Here is a 21,750-nt window from a genome sequence, read left to right as displayed (position 1 = left end):
TTGCATCAAAGGTGGAGTCAGCTCAGGGAGGCTGCAGAATCCTGGAAATCACATACTCAAAAAACTTTTTAAAATGAGCAACTTGTGTAAGACGTTATTGTCTCAGGTAGTGGCCAAAGCTTGAAATGTTCTGATTAAATTCTATTTTCAGGTGCATGTTTTAAACCTGATTTATGTGAGCATAGGAGATAAATGACAGTCATGGCTTGCTGTGTTCCAGACAAAACATCAAATATTAAAAGCACTTATTTCTGAATTGTTAATGGTTTCTTTCACTGACAAAGCCTAAAGCATGTACATTTGAAAATTAAAGCGGCTGGAATGAGCTTTGTGTATGAAACACTAAGAATGACCTGATTTTGCAATGAGATTGGGGGAATGTAAAAGACTAAGTTGAAGATCAGGTGAAATCAATATGAAATTTTTCAGGCATCAGGAGTTTTTGTTGTATAAACACTATTTGCTGGTGTAGCTGTACTTGATGGCAGAAAGATGAAATTACAGAAAATAATCTGGTTGCTAGAGAACTCTCTTCTGTTAAAAAACCGGCAGCGTTCACTGGAGACCTTTCATATCTTAAGTACAATTTTATTTTTAATAGTCTGTGCTCAGTCTAACCAAAAAATTACACTGTTCCTAACCTACCGGTGTCCTTCTTATCAAGCAAGCCTTCCTGCTTCTGATTATCTTGCCTGTTTTGTTTGAGTCCCCACCCCAAACTTTTGGGTAGGGAGAGTAGGCAGCAAACACAGCTGCATCAGGGGTGAAATTAATTTTCTTTTGAAACACATCACTGATGTTCTGCATGTTATACTGCCAAAAGCATGAATACATTAATTCATATTTCATAGTCTGCTCTTTCTACTCCCATTTGTGAAAGCTAGATATTTTGGTTCCACTTCTTGTAAAGCCATTTTTAACTCAAGCTTTTAAAAAGTAACACAGGTTCCTAACTGATCTCCTAAGGTTTATTGTGTGTGATTTATGGCATTTAAGTAGGTGAAATTAATTTGTGTTTATGTAATATTTCCATTTTATCTTACTATGGGGAAAGATATTTAAAAAGTGAAACAAATGATCAATTCTGAAATTATGCATTTTTGGGTCATGAACAAATATTATATTTTACAAGTATTACAGCAATTTTTAACCTTGTAGATTTCCCTTTCTTGGAAAACAAGGAAAAAAGGGCCCGCTGTAAGTGTTGGGCATTGAATTACATGTCAGTTACTGCTGTCGGTGTTAATTGTGAATAACTTTATGCTGCTGTACTTGCTAGCACAGAGGTGATTCCCCAGGAACCTGTTATCAGGGAATTCAGTACAGCATGTTCCATAATAACTGTCATTGTCCTAGAAATATCCACTTGCTCAATGTAGTAAGTAAACCATACCTGTACGGCTGAATACACAGCTCGGGAAGAACAGCGTGAGTTCAACTCCGCCAGAGTAGTGCGTCGTGCATTCAATACAGGAAGGAGAGCTGACGTAACGCTGCCAATAAAGTTATGGGTCACACAAATCATTGTGGAGTTGAGTGACCTTTAAATAAGCATGAATAGCACCAACGCAGAGGGCTTATTATTTCTGTGTTGGAAAGCCTGAACTGCCCTCAAGCCAAATATCGAATGTCTGAAATGGATGACAAAAAAACGGGTGGAAAATGTTTAGGGAAGAAGTTACTACCTCAGGAGTGTACCTGCAGTGAAGGACCCCAGCTGGGCTCGCTGCTCACATGGAAGAGGAGCCCTTGTTTCGCTGTGGGTGCTGCTCTGTGGCATAAAGTGCTGCGACAGAGATGCTGCGATCAGCTCCCCAGGGACGGAGCCTGCGCCTCCCAGTGCTCCAGCCTGTTAGAAATGCTGATGGAGAGGAGCTCTTGCTGGGCCACCCTGCCAGGACCTTTGCTTGTCAGGTTTTCCTCAATTGTTTTAGCAGGCAGTTTACTTTTCTCTGAGGTTGATTCCTTCCTTTTCCTCCCGTCTTCTCTTCCCACATATTAATTCTGTTGGCTGTAATCTGTACCTCCATCTGAAAAGAAACAAAGTTTTTTTCTCCCTGTGCCTTGTTCCAGGACAGGAGGAGTTCCAAGCCTGCTGGTGTTCCTTTAACCTGCAATTTTAATTCTGTCAGTCAGTAGGCCTTTTTCTTACCATTTTATTTCATGCTTTATATGCCAGGGTTATGAAGAGTCTTGAGTCCTAGGAACATGGTTCTTACACTTTTTCTGCCTAGAATGCCATTGTTTTTGTGTTTATTATTTGGGTGTGCTTCATGTATCCTTCACCCTACCTTTGCTGATTCTCAGCAGCTATCGGTTGCCTCTTCATTGCTCAGTTTATTTTATCATGAGGATTTTCATTTCACCTACCTTGCCCCTGTTGCTGATGCAAAATTTGAGCACTCCCTTCCCAGGGGCTGACTGGTTCTTAAGGTTCCTTCTTGGGGGCTTCCTGGAGTCCAAACCTGCCGTATCTTTGGCAGCATGAGCGCTGATAAGGTTAAAAAATGTTAGGTGAACCATTTTCAAACTCTCTGTGACGCAGAGCCATTTGACTGGCTGGTGCAGTTGCAGTTTAAGCATTTTGCCAGTGGTACTGTAGACTTAAGAAATCCTCTGTTTGTTAGCACTGGCTGAACCTACTGGCACAAGAACATTTTTATCGTGGGATTTCTTTAAAACCAGACAGCCCTGTAACTCTTTCAGTCCAGAGGCAACATGCCTTTCCAGTATGCCTGCTCAGACAGAGGTGTTCTGTGTGGTGGTGTAGACCTGGCTGACTGTTTCCCAGGCTCTCATCAGTGATAAATCATTCTAGAAGTTTAATTCTTCATTGTTTTGCTTTTATATGAGAATATGAATTCCTGCATAAGGATGAAATGTGAGTGAATTAGTTGTTGATTTTGTTATTTCATGGAGATTATAAGACATTTTCTTTTCTTCTTTTCCCCACCCCACTCCAGCAGTGTGCAGGGTAGAAGGGAACAGGACCCATATGTCAGTGGTCTAGGATGGCCAGTGAAGGCTCCAACATCCCAAGTCCTGTGGTCCGTCAGATTGACAAGCAGTTTCTGATTTGCAGCATATGCCTGGACCGCTACAAGAACCCCAAAGTACTTCCCTGCCTGCACACTTTCTGTGAGAGGTAAGTCCTTTCCTCATGCTGGTAACTACATATTTGTGTCATGCAACAAGCACAGAACAATGCATGCTTTGGTGGACGGGGACTTTTCTCTTTGTAATAGTTGTGTTAAGGCATCATAAAGTCTGGGAAGGCTGGAGAGGCAGGGATGTAGAAAAAACTGTTTTTTGTGACAGGCAGGAAGAAGAGACAGCAGTTGAATATTTGGAATACATTCCCTTTATGCAAGAGTAAATAAAAAGTAAATCCAGTTAAACTAATGAATACAGTTACAACAGTGTGAAAGGTGATAGCAGGCAGAATTTGGACCTCAAATTAATGGCCTCAAATTTATGCTGATTAGCCTATAATTAGAAACAATAAAAACCTTTCTTTGTTGATTTACTAAGCAGTGAAATAATTATACCATCCTTTAATGTCCAAGGGTTAGACATGCTATATACATTATTAATAAACTGTGATTAAATGTCTTCATTATTATGTAGCTTGGTTGACTGAAGTGGAAAAATTCTCTGAAAAGAGATGTCATAAACCAGCAACCTGCCTTCTACTGTATTCAGCTGAATGAATTGAATATACATAGTGATACTTCAATGTTACATTATCCATCAAATGGTGGAGAAAATACAGCATCTGCAGAAAAGTTAGCTGAAGAATTATTGGTTAGAGTTCTCTATCTGATGATGGGATGCAACTCTTTGGATTATATATTGAATGGCAGAAGAATTTTAATAAATGGTATTTTGTGTGAACATTTAGTTCAGTAGATTTCCACCTCATAGAATTGTGGAGTGCAAATTTAATTTTGGACAGGCTGCAAGAAAAATTATGGATCTCTGAGTGTGTCAGATGGAATGGTCTTTCGCAGAAGAATAGGAAACGCCAACTTTACTGAAGTCAGCAGTGAAACTCTCACTGAAGTCAGAGAAGTCAAGATTTTTGCCATCATGTCATAAGTTTCTTGACTTCAGTTCATGTGTAAATCATAAGGTCAGCTTCTGGTTTTCCCTGTAATCCTCTTATGCTGATCTGGTTATGGAGAGAGGTTGGAAGAACTCCTCCAATGTACTGATGGTGTACAGAGCCTAAGCTCTCCTTTCACAGAGCCCTACTGGGGGGGTCAGGCGGAGGACTGCTAAGGGAGGATGAAGAATGGTGCAAGCAAAGCCCTTGGAAGTGGATGAGAGCTGTCTAGCTAAGTGAAGTCACACTTTCTTGGTTGGCATCTCATGAGGAATTTTAGACTCCTGAAGAACTGCATTCTGCAAAGCTTACAGGACCATACTGAATTGCCAATTACAGTTGAATGTTGCATGCCCAGTAGCTGTGAACTTGATTTTCAAGGCCAAAAGCAGCACTACCTACCACCTAGACCAGTCTGCTGCACATTGTTGATCACAGAACTTTTGTGTCAGATTTATATTCTATGAAATACAGTTTTTTGTAAAAACAAAACTGTTAAACAAAACCAAACCCACCCACCCCCCAGTCAAGTGCAAACAAAAATCTTCCCCCAAACTCCCCTTAACATAACTGTAATAACCTAGGACATGCTCCTCTATGTAGTAAAGAGAGCTCTGTTGATTCTGGCTACCTGCCAAATAACTTTCCTAATTGAAATAAATGGAAAAATTTCCATTGGTTTCATTGGAACCAGGTTTTAGCTCTGAAACACTAAACCCACAGATACAAGCTAATAAAGGAGATTCTATTGGAAAGACTGGGGTCAATCACAGGTTAGTCAGACACAGGCTCAAACTCTTGATGCAGTAACTTCTCACAGTATCTGTCAAACTTTCTCTGATAGTTCATCATTTTTACAATCCTGTGAGCAGGATGCGGTACGTGGCTGGAAGCATAGATCCCCTCTGCACAAATATCTCTCAGAAAGGCCCATAGCTGTTAAAGTTATATCAGATTATTGAGCCTTTGTTCATGTGTCAGAGGAAAAAAGGAAAGGAAAAAAGGAAAAAAGGGAAAGGAAAAAAAATCCCCATAACCACTTTTACTTCTGAAGCCTGGTGAGGTACCTTTCCTTTTATAAGTACGAGTAGCACTCTTTCAAACCAGTTCTTAAACTGAAGGGAGTTTTTTTCCTCTTTGCTGACATTTTGCCTCCCTCTTTCTCCCCTTCCACTCCCCTTCCCCATAGGTGCTTACAGAATTACATTCCAGCCCATAGCTTAACCCTTTCTTGCCCCGTGTGCCGCCAGACCTCCATTCTGCCAGAGAAAGGGGTTTCTGCACTCCAGAACAACTTCTTTATCACCAACCTGATGGATGTCCTGCAACGAACGCCGGACAACAGCATTGAAGAGTCCTCCATCTTGGAGACTGTCACAGCTGTCGCTGCGGGCAAACCACTCTCCTGCCCCAATCATGATGGAAATGTAAGTGAGATGAACTGTTATATGTACAGGTACTGATATGTACTGACTGGTCTGGTTTGTCATGGATATGTTGTTCTAAAACGATAGTGGTGGAATCAGAATCACACCAGTTCTTTGATGTTATGTCAACAAAAGGGATTCTTAAAATTAACTCAAATGCTCGTAGTGGAGCATTGTAAAAGAGCAAGGTTATTATTTCATCTTATCAGTCATCTTGGATGATACTGTCTTTTAGCACATTTGATCAAAATTGTTGTCCTGCAAGTGCTGAACCTTCTGCCTTTGCCTCTTTGGGATGAGTTTCCATAGCTCTTTTATTTGCAGACTCGACTATTGCCATGGGAACATGTGGGCTCGTTTAGGCATTCTGTGTCAGGGACCTTATAAGCTTAACTGACCTGCACGCTGAGGCAGTACCAAAAGCTATGTGAGCTTATTAACATGGAGCCAAGTAAAAGGGTGTCCTAGCTTAGGATGCTTTGGGTCAGCACAGGCTAGAAACAGAGAGCTTCTGTTTAAACTGCACTGTTTTGTGCATCTCATGTATTAGTCCCTGGAGGCTGCTTTGTTTTTTTCTTCCATCTACATTTTTTGCCCAGCATCCCTCCACATACACCGTCAAATCATGTCAGTGTATTCATTGGCAAGTATCCCCAACTGAGTAAGTATCCCTGGATTATTACAAGAACAGCTGTAACTCTGCTTACTTCACAATTTCCAGTGTTAACCTGTGTGGCTTTGTGGTAGGCATATGAACTCCTGTTTCATAGCCAGGCTTATGCAAACATGCAAGCAGACCACGTTGCAAAGCTGAGCGATGCTGTGTTGTAAACTGAAAGCTGTGCTTCTATGCAAGCCAAGAAATATGTGCCAGTATTTTAAGACTACTTTTGGGGAATGTTTTATTTGATATTCAGTTTAGATATATAGGTTGTATAGGAATAATTCAGCTGATAGGTGATGATAACTCTTACACAGGAGCAGGTCAGTTCCCTCTCCTTTACTGACCTGCTGGAATTAGGTAGACTTGTAGAACTGATTTCCTGTACGCTCTGATTAATGATTAACTGGTGTTACTTTTAAAATGTGTACTATACCTATGTGTGTGTAGTGGTTACTGATTAATACATTTCTAGTTTTTATTTGCATTTCATTGGCTCTCCTTAAAATGAATCATAGTTCTTTTCTGATATAGCAATCGTGATAGGGGCCATTTGATTGTGAAATGCAGAAAAAAGTGAAAATGAGGTGTTGTTGTTTTGCATTTTACATTATCAGCTTATGATTCTTTGGGTGTGCTTAGAAAAAACTAGCTTGCCTACAATTAAAAATATGTCACCTTATACCTCTCTGAGAACTCCTTTCTAGAAAAAGGTGAGTTTGTTAAGTCCTCTAAACCAAACTTACTTGTCCTGCCTTGAAACATAGCATGCCTTTTAGGATGCTGAATAGTGTGTGATAGGAATATCTTATTGCTTTGGTAAGTACCTGGGAGGGTTGGGGACAGGCTGAGCATGACTCCAATTTAAAGCTTTGTGAGCTAGGAAATTAAAAGCTAAAGTGCATACATTAGTCCTTGTGATGGGAGGAGCTGAGATGAACTTTGGGGAGAGCTGCTTGAGGCTGGCCAGGTTGGTCTGGCTGAAGGGCAGGGGGCACAGAGCAAAGTACTAGGCACCTTAGGTCTGACTGAAGAAAGGGGTTTTTGCTAGCCTTATGGGTACACAGCATGAGGGCACTGTGTGGCAGGTGACTGGCTGCTAGCAGCTTTGCTGGGGGCTTCAGGGAGTGCGAGAGGACTGGGGTGGTAGCTGGAGGAGAATGCCTTCCCAGAACGAGCAGTCATTCTGCATTGAATCCTCTCTCCATTAATTTTTACATATTACTTGGGGTAGGGCCAGATCCGTTGTATTTTTACTGTCAAGGGAAAAATTTGCACCAAGGATATATCATTTAAATGTTACCAGATTTTCTTTGTATTAGCTTGGAAATAAGCTTCTGTTTAAACTATTTTTTTTTTACACTCTCAAGCCATGCTGGATTTAAACCTCTCTGATTAAAGATCAGATAGAAACTAATGTGCAGATACATTCTCTTTGGCTTGCCTGTCTGGTTGTAACTTAGCCTTCCTCAGGCCGTGTAGATTAGATACTTTCCCTTCCAGTTGGTCTCTTATTCCCACCAGTCATATTTTCCATACGTGCGTGTGCATCCTATTCCTTCTGTGTACATCTTCTCATCCTCTGTTGTGGTATCTTTGTTGCGTGTGTTTGTATGAAAAATGAAACTTAGCTTGTAGTATCTTAACATGAGAGATGTTTTCCTGTGCTTGAACTATAAACAAATGCTTCCTCATATTCACTCAATGTAGAGCACAAATATATGTTCTTGTTAAATCTGAGTAATAGGGCACGGCACATACATGATGGAATTTTTGAACCGAACAGAAGATTCTTATCGCCTATCTGCACATTAGAATAAAATTGGCTTTATTCTCAGCTGCTAAACACCTGCAGCTCTTGTTGGATATAAGCATCCTGGTTTGGAAACGTTGGTCTATAATCATTTAGGGACCAGGTACAACAGCCAAGAAGGCTGTAAAATTGTATGTCTGTTACTTTATAATGTGTAATGAGTGGTGTAGCTTCTTACCAGTCACCCATCCTGAAAAGTCCATACTTGGGTCTTATTTGAATTTGAAGCAAAAGCCAGCCCAAAGTACAGGATCGATGCTTTTACAGGTGTAGTGTATATTCTGCCTATGGAGTGTAACAAGAGAGCATACCCAATATTAAATTAAAGGCTTGTAACAGGAGACCATGCTTTATCTTTCATTAGCTTTTTCTCAAAAGATCAGAGTAGCTTGGCAACTTGACAGGTGTAAGATCTTGTCTAGAAAACATTTCCTGAACTTGTGCAAGTGTTGCTTACTGCCTGTATGCTTCTCTTAGGCAAAGAAAAAAGCACCTCTCCTTGACATTCTGATGAAGTGAATTTGTAACGTACCTTTTAAACCTTGTTTTTTCTCCTCACCTCTGTACTTCCTACCATGTCACTTACTCATGTATGCCATTAAAGTGCAATTAATTTTTTCTATACTCTGCAATATTCAGTGTGTCATTGAGGCTAAATACCAAATTCAGAATGACAGAGTTAACTCTGAATGAACATTAGAACTAATAAACTGAGCTCACTGCTGGCAAGGTTTTGTTCTGCCTTACAAGGAACACTTAATACAGTTAAGAAGCAATACTGTGACAGATGCAATCATATCTGACTAAACTGGAAAGGCGTACAAGGGATTTGGGTGGTTCACTTGTATGCAAGCATGTTGTTTAAGTCATGATAGTCTTATAAAAGTTTTTTAAAAATTTGGTTAAACTTTCAGGTTTACTGCATGGATAAGGCAAAAGCTATGACTAGGGAGAACAAAAGCCCACATTCTAAATTTTACCAGATATCTGGGAAGTGCCCTCAGGTAATCCAAACTTATATTCTTCTGAAAGCCAAAACACACAAAGCTAAGGTACACACTAGCCCTGGGACAGAGGAATTAAGCATGTGTGCGAGGTGAGGAAGAAGGCTGGCAAAGAGCAGACTCATCCTTTTTCTCCAGACTGCTGTTTTAATTCAAACAAATAGAAAGCAGAGGAGAAACAATGTGATTATTCAAACGTGATTTTAGATAAGGGGGGCTTGTGATTGGTGAAAGCCTTTTTCTCAAGACTTGAACTTTGAAGGGCTGGAATTAGTGTGCTTTGGCTTTGTGAAATCTAATTCAGAAGTACCTGCATCCTTGATTTTGCAAATTAAAGATGTTCTCTAAATTCAGTTAAATTACAGTAGTGAAGATATGCATGGGTCTTTAATTAGATCATTGTGCTGAAATATGCTGGTCTGGTTTAAGGTGGGAGATAGTGGGTAGGATTTCAGAACGAGTGCGTATTAATTCACATTTCATTACAGCTGATGGGAATGTTCTCGCTGACTTCAGTGGAAATACAGATGGAAACCAGTGTTGGATGCCAAAGCATATCCTGCCCATGAGCCCTCTTCAATTTGGAAAGGAGGGGTTCAGGCAAACGTTTTTTTCTGAGATGTTTTGTAAAGCAAATCTGTTATCATGGAAAGCTTTCTGGGAAGGCCACAAATGTGATGTCCATGTTGAGCATTGAGGGGAGAGAGGAAAATCCAGTAATACATGCCTGTCTGTAGTTAGAAATTAGTCTTACCTGAAAAATAAATGCTAGACAAAATCTCAGGAAATCAGTTTATCTAGGCACTTGAAGCCTGAATTATATTAATATTAGGTTTTCTTTCTCCTTCAGCTAGGGCAAAACCCAAAGTTTCAGGTGGGAAATGAAAGTTGCTTCACTCAAAACATTTTGAATTTGACTGGGGCAAAGACGACTATTTCTCTGCAGACATACACATTCGGTCTTTGTGGTTCTGCTTGCTGTTACCATTCTAGGTTATATGATTCTCTGATGCTTGAATAAAGAGGAAGAATATTGATTAGGCTAAACTTTAACATGCCAATGAGATGCTTGCTTTCTTATATATGTTGCTGCAAATAGATGATGTTTATTATGAGGTGTTCAATAGGAAACAAAAATATAAGATTATTCTAATCATTGTATCCAAAGATAAAAATACTGAATAAGTAAAGGGCTCGTTAAAATATCTTGAACCTAAGCATTAAATTATGAAGAGTCAGACAGATGAACTTTTGTCACTCATTCAAAAGAAATTTTTTTACCATATAAAAAGATTTAACAGTTTCCTAATAAAATATTGTTCCTTCTGGTTGTTTCTGGTTGCAAATTTTTGAAGCCTTTGAAAAGAATTTAAATCCTAAACTGTGTTTAACTCATTTCCTCTATGCACTGTAAGACTACATCACATCTTAGTGCCTACTAAAGTAACTGTCAGGCCTCAGAGGATCTACTGCTGTGAGACTGCTAAATTCACAGTCACTGGAGTAGTGTTGATGGGGGTTGTCATTGTTTAGAAGGTCTTTTTTTTTCCTTGCTGATATATTTTTATTATTTGGTTTATTTGGAACAGCTTTTAAATTTTCTTTAAAGTGTTTTACACGAATGGCCAACAAATGACTAAACGCTCGTCACATGTGAATCCCATATCTTGTGAACTGAGATAAGAGCGAAGAATGGGAATAAGGCGGAAAGAAGCTTATCAGAGGAAAATCCCTATTAATGCTGATAGCCACATGCAAATCGTGGCTCCCTCCTAATTCTCAAGTTACCTTGGAGCAGCCAGCTACCTTGCACGGTGCTGTTACAGGTCCCTCTGCTCACCTGAAAACAGCCAGTTCTACACAAACCATCTTGTCAACAAACATCTCCAGCACAACTGTCTGTGCGAGAGGTCTGAGTGCCAGAAGTATCAGCCAAGTTATTCAAGATTCTGATGTTATGTTCTGAATGCAAGAGAGCTGCCAATGTCTTGCTTTGAAGCATATGCTACGAGCTTCCTTATATACTTTTAACAAACATAAAACGCTTTGTGCTCAAGGACTTCCTAGCTGTAGAGGAAAGTCTCATGCCGAATTTGCATATATGTACATTATTTTGACTAACATATGATTTTGGGTGCAGCACTTTTCTGTTTCTTTCCCTTCATGAATATATTCAGAATTTGCGGTATTTATTACATGTAAAGATCTCCAGACAGCATCATACAGTACATAACAGAATCTCCTCCTCTTTCAAGTGTAGATCAGCACTTATAATCTCAGATACAAGGTTTTGATGGTTTTAAGGGATTAGTAATGGGATATGGAGATTTTTGTCCCTGCAGCACGTTGGTTCATTTAGGGTGCTTTTCTCTAGCAAATAAACGTGCTGTTTGGTGAGCTGTATCGAGTTCATGTTCTGCAGGTGGCCCTGTTATGACAAGCAGGCTAAGTTTACACTTTCTTTGGCAGACCCTCTGGGGAGACTTAAGCATCGAGTTTGCAAGGGGACTCGAATGCCCTGCTTTTTTGAGTTGTTTCATGGAGTACTTGTGAAAGACATCAAAGCTTACTATTACACAGTATAAAGACGATGTTAGGGCCAGCCTTGAAATCCAACATTCTGTTTCTCAGACTGCTGTTCTGACACTTTCTGATCAAATAAAATGCATTTAAACCAGCATTTCGATATCAAATGTGTATGAATAACAGCCATCTTTTTAAGCAGCAAATTATTTGCTTCTAAGAAAGGAAAAATTTTGTCTCAGAGCTTCAATAACAGCATGAGTTCAAGACCCAGTAAGATCCTTTGAGATATGTTACTGCTGCCATGTTGGAATTTAGAGTTGTTGCACTTTACCAGGTGATGGAGTTTTACTGCCAGTCCTGCGAGACAGCCATGTGCCGGGAGTGTACAGAGGGAGAACACGCAGAGCATCCCACAGTACCACTCAAGGATGTGGTGGAGCAACACAAGGCTTCCCTCCAAGTCCAGTTGGATGCTGTCAACAAAAGGTATGGAGGCTCCACTGATTATTTTCTGTTTTCAGTTCTACCACTGGCTTCCTGTGTTACCTTGGGTAGATGTTTTAATATGTCAGTGCCATGGACCTCTACCTAGAAAACAGGAGTAGTGAGGCTAGCATAAGGAAAAAAAATCCATTGCGTGTGATGCACTGAGGTATAAGAGAAAAGAGAAAAAGGTTCCTCTCTGTCTTTCACAAAACAGAGGCCACTAGAAATGCAAGCGTCCTCCAAAGAAGGGGCATAAAATGTTAAGGAGAAAAGTACTAGCCAGTCATGAATTCCGTGATAGATAAATAATACTGGATGCTTAAAAGGCCAGTACAAACACTATGGTGGCAGAAAGGCTAAAAAGAAAAGAAAAAGCGGGGTAGATCTGGCTATGTCTTCCTGAGTAGACATATTTACATGAAGGACCGAGGATCCAAGGCCTCTTTGTTGGAAATGCATAAAGTCTAATGGATTTCCACAAGGGAGGGCCCTGTCTTAGCCTTATTTTATCAGACTAAAACCACTATGTGGTTATAAAAGGAATGAACTTCCTTCTGGGAAATGACCGAGTTTAAAGACAGCCAGCTGATGAGATTATTTCATCAGAAGTTACCAGGGCAAGGGCCAATGTTTAATGACTTTTGAAACAGCAATCTTTGTAATTTAATCCCTCCCTTAGGCTTCCAGAGATCGACTCAGCACTTCATTTTATATCTGAAATCATACACCAGTTAACCAACCAAAAGGCTAGCATTGTAGATGACATTCATTCCACTTTTGATGAACTCCAGAAGACTTTAAATGTGCGAAAGAGCGTGCTGCTTATGGAACTGGAAGTGAATTATGGCCTTAAACACAAAGTAAGATGCATGTTTTGTTTCAATGAAAAGCTATTAATTTAATCAGCCAGTTTTATACAAATGATGCAGGATGCCGGTTTGACAAATTGTCTGAGATCCAGAGGAGAACTTGGTTTTCCTGAAATCAAGTGTGGCAGAACCTCACATATGGGTGCCCAGCCTTATAAATGGAATCCAGATCTTGTATGGGCAGGCAGCCCTTTGTGCATGGTGTGTGAGGATCTAAAATGGCCAACACACTAAGCAGGCATCTGCTTAACACCAACATGCTGATGTGCAGGTGACAATAAGGGAAGACTGAAGGGAAGTGTGAAATCCTTGGGCTGCAATCCTATGAATGCCCCCATGAAGATACAGGCCAAACAATTTCTTCTGAAGAACGGAGCAAGGCTTACTGCTTTGCTTTAAAGCACGGTTTTCCTTTCAAATGCCTGTTAACATACTTCATGTTAGATGTCACTGGTTGAAACACACAAAGATTGGAAGGACATCTCACTTTATCAGGGGAATGCAGAGAGCAATAGATTCCAGAGCTGTATTCACTCTTTTACTTCCTGTCTATCTGGATGATTGAATCTTGCATTTTTCCCCCTATATTGTAGACTAAGCTTCAGAGGAAGAAAACAGAAATCTGCCCTTTTACAAAGAGAAGCCTGTAGCCTGGTGGGTATGGTTTTTGTTGAAGATTAGTAAGTCTGAATCAGGCAAATGAAAGAATTCAGCCCTTATCATCCTGGGCATCTGTTGCCTGTTTTATATAGACAGAAAGATCTCTTCCCCCAAAGTATCCTTTAAAAGAAAGTAGCATCAATAACTGGAGTTTCAAGAGTGCCTGATAATGTTGGCATCTTTGGGCATTCTCTTCGATTACTTAGCAGCCTGAGCATCTCCAGATGTCTAAAGTGGAAGAATGCTGCATTCCTGGATCTGGAACAGGTTTGACCATTAGAAAGGTATTGAACTGCCGGGGCTGTGAAAACGATGGAATTCTAACGTGCACAAGTCATGTACTTTCTGGAATACAGGGAGCCCAAAACCCTTGGGGCATAGAATTTAGTAATTTCCAGAGCTAAGAAGCAGCTGAGGAGCTTCTAGCATCAGAAATTTGGGCTTAGATCCCAGGTTCATCTAAACACGTCCAAGATGTCACAAAACCTTATTTTCTTAGCAAGCAAATATATACTCAGGGTATATACAAAGTTCACACAAGATGGAATATAATGTTAAATTATCTTAATGTTGTTTAAAGGGATTTAAATAGCTTAAAAGCTATTTTGCGTGTTAGAGAACCAAATTTTTACAAAGCTGCACATAAGCAATAAAAGAGGCATCTCCTGTTTGTATAAAAAAGAGTTATTGGAATTGGATTTTGCTTTTGAATGAAGAGTAGTCCTGCAAAATAATTTAAACTCAAATGTTCCATCATTCTGATCACGTACTTTGCAAAAATGGAAAGATGAAAGGGCTACGCTTTACCAAAAGAAAGTTGGTAATTCAGTTTCAGTTATCCAATAGACTGAATGAGCCCTCATGTAAAATACTCTAGACACATTTTAAATATTAGTTATGGTAGGGTTGAATATTTTCCATCTTTGTAATGAAAGAAAACTATATTGGGAAAATAACGGCTTTAAAATGTAGCTGCAAATTGTCTTTGTCCTCAGTTTGTGGTTTGTTATCCCAAGCATATGTTTTTTTGCCATCCTGGGTCTTTATTAGCTATGCTATCTGTTTAACTGCTTGTGTCCTGGAACAAAGACAAGGCAGATTAGAAATGCCTTGTATTGAATCCTCAGAGGTCTACAGATGCCTAGAAAAACAAACAACTTGAAATTTGTTCATTCTGATTTGCTTGCAAAAGATTTTGTGTTGTTATCACTTTCCGGTATCAGTAACTCATCAGCCTGGATTTCCTCCAGTGCGTGAAAAGCTTTGTAAAATTCAGAACAAAAATGCCCTTAGAATGCAGGGTCATTACATGGTGTGTCTCAGCAAGGGAAGAATATCTCATAGCAATAAATACACCCAGTCTCTAAGTTTACTTTAAAATAAATTGAAAAGTTTCAAAAATATTTACTTTACAGTGATCATCAACAAAATAACTTCTCTGACCCACAGAGTTCTAGTTCTCTGTAGGAAAAACATACCGCATGTGTGACTGGGTACTTCGGTTTGGAGATTTCATCAGTGGAGAGCGTGGGGGGTAGCTGGAATGTTTGGGCTTTTGTGACTGTCATGAATTTCTCTGCCAGGTTGTTATAATTCAGGGATCTTTTTTCCAATTCATTGCAAAACTGGTTTTAAAAAACCAAAATGTTAGCCTTGTTGCCAGCCCACACCTAACAATTTTGAGGTCAATACTGTTTTAAGGATTTTAGACAGGGCCAGAACTGAGCCTATAATAAAAAGCCTTTCTCAGTCTTAAATATAGAGCAGCTACTTGCTGCCCACCAAAATTTCAGGCTACTCAACCCAACTTTTCCCAATATCCACAACCCATCCTTTACATTTTGCGTTCCTGCCTGCTGAAACTGGGGAATCAACTTACCTGCTTCTTCTGGGGAGACTTTTCCTTTCTTCATTTATTTAGATGAGGAATCGCACTTTTCATCAGGATGGATGTACAGATCTTGAGAGTGCTTTCTTGTCTGTCTCCACTGAGGAGTAACCCAAGGTTTCCCTTGGCTCTGAAGAAATACTTCCAAGAAGTTTCTTGCAGCCTCCCTTATTAGTGGGCCTGATGACTCCAAAATCTCTTTATCTCACTGCACACAGCTCAATTCCCGGTAACTGTCTTGTTGACTGCTGAGAGTTAGATGGAGCAGGGTTCAAACTTCTACATTTGGGTGTTGGTTTTTTTTTTTTAAGAAAAACCAAAAACCAGGCAAGACAGACAGGTGGGGCAATAATACAGTCTAGTGTTACAGTGGATCTGTGAAACCTTGAAGACCCAAAACAGGGTACAGTTTCTGTGTTGCAGCATGATATTCCAAGAACATGTAGCAATCACTGTGGTACTTTTTCTAAAATGAAACTTTAAAAAAAAATCTTTAAAATGAAGCACTATGAATTGAGTTTCTACAAAGGCCTTCAGATATAAAGCATGCTACATATTGCTAGGATAGTTCTTGTAACACGATGCTAATCTGGTGTTTGGTAATGCACACAGGTCCTCCAGACACAGCTGGATACCTTACTTGAAGGACAAGAAAGCATTAAAAGTTGCAGCAACTTTACGGCCCAAGCTCTCAACCATGGCACTGAAACCGAAGTTCTGCTGGTGAAGAAGCAAATGAGCGACAAGCTGAATGAATTGGCTGAGCGGGACTTCCCATTGCAGCCACGTGAAAATGATCAGTTGGATTTCATAGTGGAGACAGAAGGCCTGAAGAAGTCCATTCACAATCTGGGCACTATTTTAACCACCAATGCTGTTGCCTCTGAAACAGTTGCCACAGGTGAGGGACTGAGGCAGACAGTGATCGGGCAGCCCATGTCTGTTACCATCACAACTAAGGACAAAGATGGGGAGCTCTGTAAATCTGGGAATGCTTACCTCACTGCTGAACTGAGCACACCTGATGGGAGCGTAGCGGATGGAGAAATACTTGACAATAAAAATGGCACTTATGAATTTTTGTATACTGTTCAGAAAGAAGGGGACTTCACTTTGTCACTGAGACTTTATGATCAGCATATCAAAGGAAGCCCATTCAAACTTAAAGTGGTCAGATCTGCAGATGTGTCCCCTACCACTGAAGGGGTTAAGAGGCGTGTTAAATCTCCTGGCAGTGGCCATGTGAAGCAGAAAGCTGTGAAAAGACCTGCCAGCATGTACAGCACTGGCAAAAGAAAAGAGAATCCCATTGAAGATGATTTGATCTTCAGAGTAGGTAGGTGACTTGTCTGCTACCTATTGACATACTTAAAAATAGTTCAGGGAAACTGGATGAAAAAAATCTAGAAGTTAAATTATTTTAAGATTAAAGCTGTAAGTAGAGCAGCCTGGTAATACCTTTAGACGTCCTGGCACATACTTGAGAAATTCTGTCTGCAGCAAATATTTAGTTGGAATTTGGGTTGAGAAATACATTTGATTTGGGATAAAATATTTTACCACCTCTTCTGTACTCTATTGGGCATTATAAAATGAAAATATAATAAGATCAATGCTTCAGATTAGATTAAATTACTTCTTTAAAAAGTTGCATGGCAAGAAGGGAAGTAAGACAACTCCTTCTCTAAAACAATTGCCCTAAAGGTAATCTAATTAATTAACCTGGAACTATACATGCTAAATCCTGTGGTTGTAGATAGTTATTTTATTATGTCAGCATGGGAAAAAATTACCATTTCCTTTATTTGCCTTTTTCCCCCAATATCTAAATATGCTTGGTTCTTTATATAGTGTAATGTTGTCTCTAAATCTGTGGATTTATAATGCTTGGTAGAAATATAACATCTTGGTGTCATTTACTGTGATTTTCTTTCAGGTCTTTTGATGTACTCTGTTTTTAAGCTATATAATAATAATCCATCATTTTATAAGTTTGTACCACGGTGTGTTGTATTTATATAATATCTGCTTAAATAGTTAGAAAATACGTTGCACAGCTAAAGAAAAAAGCAAGTTAATTCTTAATATGTATTATCAAGGTAATGTATGTGTTGTCAAGTTTGACAGCCAGTCGGCAAGGTGGCTTTCCCCTTTGTAGCAGAGAAGGGAGAGCAGTTAATCCTGGAGGGGTTTTTAGTAATTCTATTGAAAATTCATCTGGAAACCATTTGTCAGTTGGTTAACCCTGTCCATCTGATTTCTCATCTGTCAGTATTTCTAATAGATTCCTTGCTTTGATAGAGAGTACAAGCAATAACATAATGGTTTTATATCAGAAAATGTATTCAGCAAGTGTGCTTTGCTTGCTGAATAGGAGTACAATGTAAGCTTTGGATGAAGCCACTCATAAAATGACCAGCCTTTCCCAAATAGCCAGTGCATTTCCTAGTAAGAAAAATGACGCCATAAATATAACAACTCAAAGCCTTTTTTACAAAGGCAATGATACCCAGCTTTTCTGTCGCTACGACTAAATTTTATGGTGACTGCTGAGTCAAAAGTTAGAAATATGATGCAGAACAATTCATACTGAGGTCGAGCCAGCCCTACTGGGCAGTAACCATGCTTTATCGTCCAAAGCTGGTGGGCTACTTCTGTTAAATTAGTGCCCAGACATAGCCCTTCCTCTAGCAGGAGCGTGTTCTTGCACAAGCTATTGCCATAGTCACCACTGGCAGAGTCCCTGTTAGCAATCCCATGGGGAGGGAAGCCCTTGCGTAGGGCAGAGTGATCAATCTCAGGCTCCTGCTGAAATAGAAAGGGACCCATGGCTCTTCCCAAATGCAGTTTCACTGCTGATACTGGTAAGAGTAGCAGAAGGTAAGTATAAGTGTAGCCTAGATCTTTTTTGTGCCCTCTTTTGAGACAGGGTTAAACAAAACAGTTAAAAAACAATGTCTGAACCCTGTCTAATCTCTTCTGACATGGCTGTGACATGTTGTATGCTAGACAGAGGAGGAGCTGGATGGACAGATTCACGCAAAAAGGGTCTGTGGGTCTGTAGCAGGCAGGAGCAGGATAGGAAAGCCTGCAGGGGTACACTCAGCCTGTGAATACCAGGGGAGCTCTGTTATCCACTGCAATAGGCTGACACCTTCATGGAATGCTAAGTCCTCTTGTTCACATATGTCAAGCATCAATTTGTCCCACTGTGAAAATCATAGATCTAAATAACAGAGTTGTCCTGAAATTTTTAAAAAACTATTAATATTCTTATTATGAAGCTTTAGGTATGGATTAAAGTGATTTCAGCTTGTAACTTCTCCTTCTGTATCCCTTGCTTCTAGTGATCAGTTTCTAGCCTGACTACGAAATAATGGTACGACTCTGGTTTGGGTTGTGGTGGTGGTGGTGGTGGTTTGTTGGATTTTTTTTTTCTTTTAACTATTCTCTCCAATGCATTATGAACTTTTAAATGGTTTCCAAAAAGCACAGTGCCCTTTCTTTTTATTGTGATGCAATCATGACCATGTGCTTTATTTTGGAATTCTGCCTCCTCCCCTTCTTCACCAATCTAGCCCCCCCAAAAAGAAGAGAAAATAATTAGAACAAGAGCTACACATGTATCAGAGCTTTTGCTTCATGAAATCTCTCAGGATTGTCCATGTTTGGGATTTATGGATCACTATTTTATTGAAACACTGAGCTGAGCTGAGAGTAATATTTCATCCTATGGCATGTTCAGTTCTCAGCCACTCATTTCACAGAATGACCCTACATAGAGATGTCCCTCTGTGCTTCTGTAGGATTATGTATGGGTCATCTGAAAGGTCCCTTAAGCCATTACAGATGTAATGCTCTAGCTTTTACACTCTTCCAAAATATGCAAAATTAATGAAGACAGGTAAAACTTCTGACATTTTCACAGGGCTTGCCTTCATGGATTTCAGAGTTCATTTAGTTCCAGTTTCAGCTCATTTCAAAAAGTTAAGGTTTGGTTCATTTGTTGATGAGGTAATGTAGAATAAAGTTTATTACTGTTTTCCAGCAAAACTGTGTATCTCTATCTTGAACCCATTCTTGAATTTCTCTGGCCAAATCTGGAATTGTATTTTAAACTGGGCAAGATAGATCGTGTATTTGGGCTGCCAGAAGCTCATACAGCTGTGCTGGAGAACCATACTGTAATATTCCTATGGGCATCCAAGTATATGGAGCATGCTATTGTATATATGCTGATATATGGGCTTTTATGCACAAGTAAATTGATCAGCTCCTAGCAGAAGATTGTTCTTGTGCTAGTATTAGCATAGATAGCATTAATACAACATTAGTACAGTTAAGTGCTTTTGTTCATGGGGAATTGTGTATTGTGTCTTTTGCCAATTCCATGTTATGTATGGCTTTTTAAATGGCATGTAGTTCTGTTCAGACGTTTTAAGGTCAAGCTATTGACTGCACATTCATACATTCATGTAATTCATTATTTACAAGAAGAGTATTTCTTACTTCCTCCTCTTCTCTCTCAATAATTTATATCCTGAACCTTTTATTTTTTTATAGCATGCTTGATCTCCAATAGTGTGCCTATGCAGTATCTGGGTCTGGGTAGCATGTACTTAGTTTGTACAAATGAAAACAAGAATGTGCTTACGATACCCAGAAAATAGTTGTTGTGCAATGGTTTTTGCTACCTCTACAAGTGGTAGGAAGCACTGAAGTGAGAAGGAAGGCTCTTTTCCATTACCTTGCTCTTGTGCCTTAGACCCATGCTGAGCAGAGGTAAATGGAGGGGAGGGATGTTCACAGTGTCAGCCAATTCCACCTTGCCTGGTGAACCTCTCCCACGTCCTCCAAAGGAGGGTTAATAGCCGTGGGTGGCATCAGCTACTCTGCCTAGGACACCATCTTGTGCTCTAGCTCTGCCGTGCTGTGCCTTGTGCCTTGGTATTTTTTCTCTTCTGGCACTTTTCATGACTGGGTTCTTTGACACCATTTAGCAGTAGTGGTGTTATTTCCCACTTTAACTGGTTTTTTTGCTTCATTTATTTATAGTTGGGATTGGCATCAGATACAGCCAGATGGAGAGTTGGCTCTCTACTAGGAAGTTCAATTTTTCTTTTCCTCAGACTGTGTTTAGCTGTCTGTTCAGTCATGTAACTGAACATCTAAGTTTAGCTGTACATTTAACATGTGTAATGCACTCTGATTTAAAAAAAAAAAAGTGCCTTTAACAGTACCTTCTGTCAGCCTTCGTAACAGGTGCAGATGTCATCTTCTGGTCTGTTATCAATGCTGAGAGCAAATAGGAGCCTTATTACAGAATCACAGAATGGCAGGGGCTGGAAGGGACCCCTGGAGATCATCTTGTCCAACCCCCCTGCTTGAGCAGGGACACCTAGAGCAGGGGCACAGGACTGTGTCCAGGTGGGTTTTGAATGTGTCCAGGGAAGGAGACCCCACAACCTCCCTGGGCAGCCTGTGCCACTGCTCTGGCCCCCTCACAGGAAAGAAGTTTTTCTTCATATTGAGGTGGAACTTCCTGTGTTCCAACTTGTGCCCGTTGCCCCTTGTCCTGTCGTTGGGCACGACTGAAAAGAGTCTGGTCCCATCATTTTGACACCCACCCTTCAGATATTTATAAGTATTGATAAGATCCCCCCTCAGTCTTCTCTTCTCCAGGCTGAACAAACCCAGGCCTCTCAGCCTTTCCTCATAAGGGAGATGCTCCAGTCCCCTGATCATCTTGGTAGCTCTCCGCTGGACTTGCTTGAGCAGTTCCCTGTCCTTCTTGAACTGTGGGGCCCAAAACTGGATTTACTCCACATAAAACCTCATTAACAAGGCCTGTGTAATAATATCTTTACTGCAGTTTAAAAGGAGGCTTAGGGGGAGCAAATGGATTCTTGATCAGGTGCTTCTTTAATTTTCTCTGAAGGCCTCTGCTTGAAACTCTGTATTGGATTGTCCTGTTTGAAAGGAGTAGGGCTGCCTGTAGATATATACTTTCTGAGCTTTTACAAAAATGCAAGTGAATTATATGGGTACATCATCATCTTGAAAAAATGTGTATTTTTCCAACTGCAGTTAGCCCACTTGTATGGATGGTCCAGAGGAACCTTCTACCCTGTAGCAAGCAGCACCTGCTTCCTCGCATTCCCCCGTCCCTTCTCTACCTTTCCAGCAAGGTCCTGTCCTGGACAAATTACAGCCGAGCTAAGGACATTGGAGAAGGAAGGGATGTATATGTGCAGATGTTTCCTGTAGTGCAGAAGTACGATACATGAAATTCAGAGGCCCCTCTGACCCAC

At 40.1% G+C, this 21,750-nt stretch overlaps 1 protein-coding gene across 16 annotated transcripts in view; it reads left to right on the top strand.

The window, feature by feature from the left end:
• TRIM2 (tripartite motif containing 2) overlaps window positions 1-21,750 on the top strand; it is a 125,825-nt gene that overhangs the window by 81,657 nt on the left and 22,418 nt on the right. For 12 of the 16 annotated variants that reach the window (XM_064449848.1, XM_064449852.1, XM_064449856.1 and 9 more), the window contains 5 exons: window positions 2,964-3,145; window positions 5,295-5,532; window positions 11,871-12,022; window positions 12,702-12,882; window positions 16,052-16,775. In XM_064449848.1, the coding sequence (XP_064305918.1) occupies window positions 3,012-3,145; window positions 5,295-5,532; window positions 11,871-12,022; window positions 12,702-12,882; window positions 16,052-16,775 (1,429 nt within the window). In that variant the 5' untranslated portion in view covers window positions 2,964-3,011. Of the gene's footprint in view, window positions 1-2,963; window positions 3,146-3,955; window positions 4,133-5,294; window positions 5,533-6,934; window positions 7,013-11,870; window positions 12,023-12,701; window positions 12,883-16,051; window positions 16,776-21,750 lie in introns of those variants that run through there. The other 4 variants (XM_064449855.1, XM_064449861.1, XM_064449862.1 and 1 more) reach the window with 3 other exon arrangements.

Source organism: Phalacrocorax carbo, chromosome 4 (genome assembly GCF_963921805.1).
Source record: "Phalacrocorax carbo chromosome 4, bPhaCar2.1, whole genome shotgun sequence".
Classification (NCBI taxonomy): domain Eukaryota; kingdom Metazoa; phylum Chordata; class Aves; order Suliformes; family Phalacrocoracidae; genus Phalacrocorax; species Phalacrocorax carbo.
The sequence above is the reverse complement of the archived record's forward strand: the minus strand, read 5'-3'. Positions and strand labels throughout refer to the sequence as shown.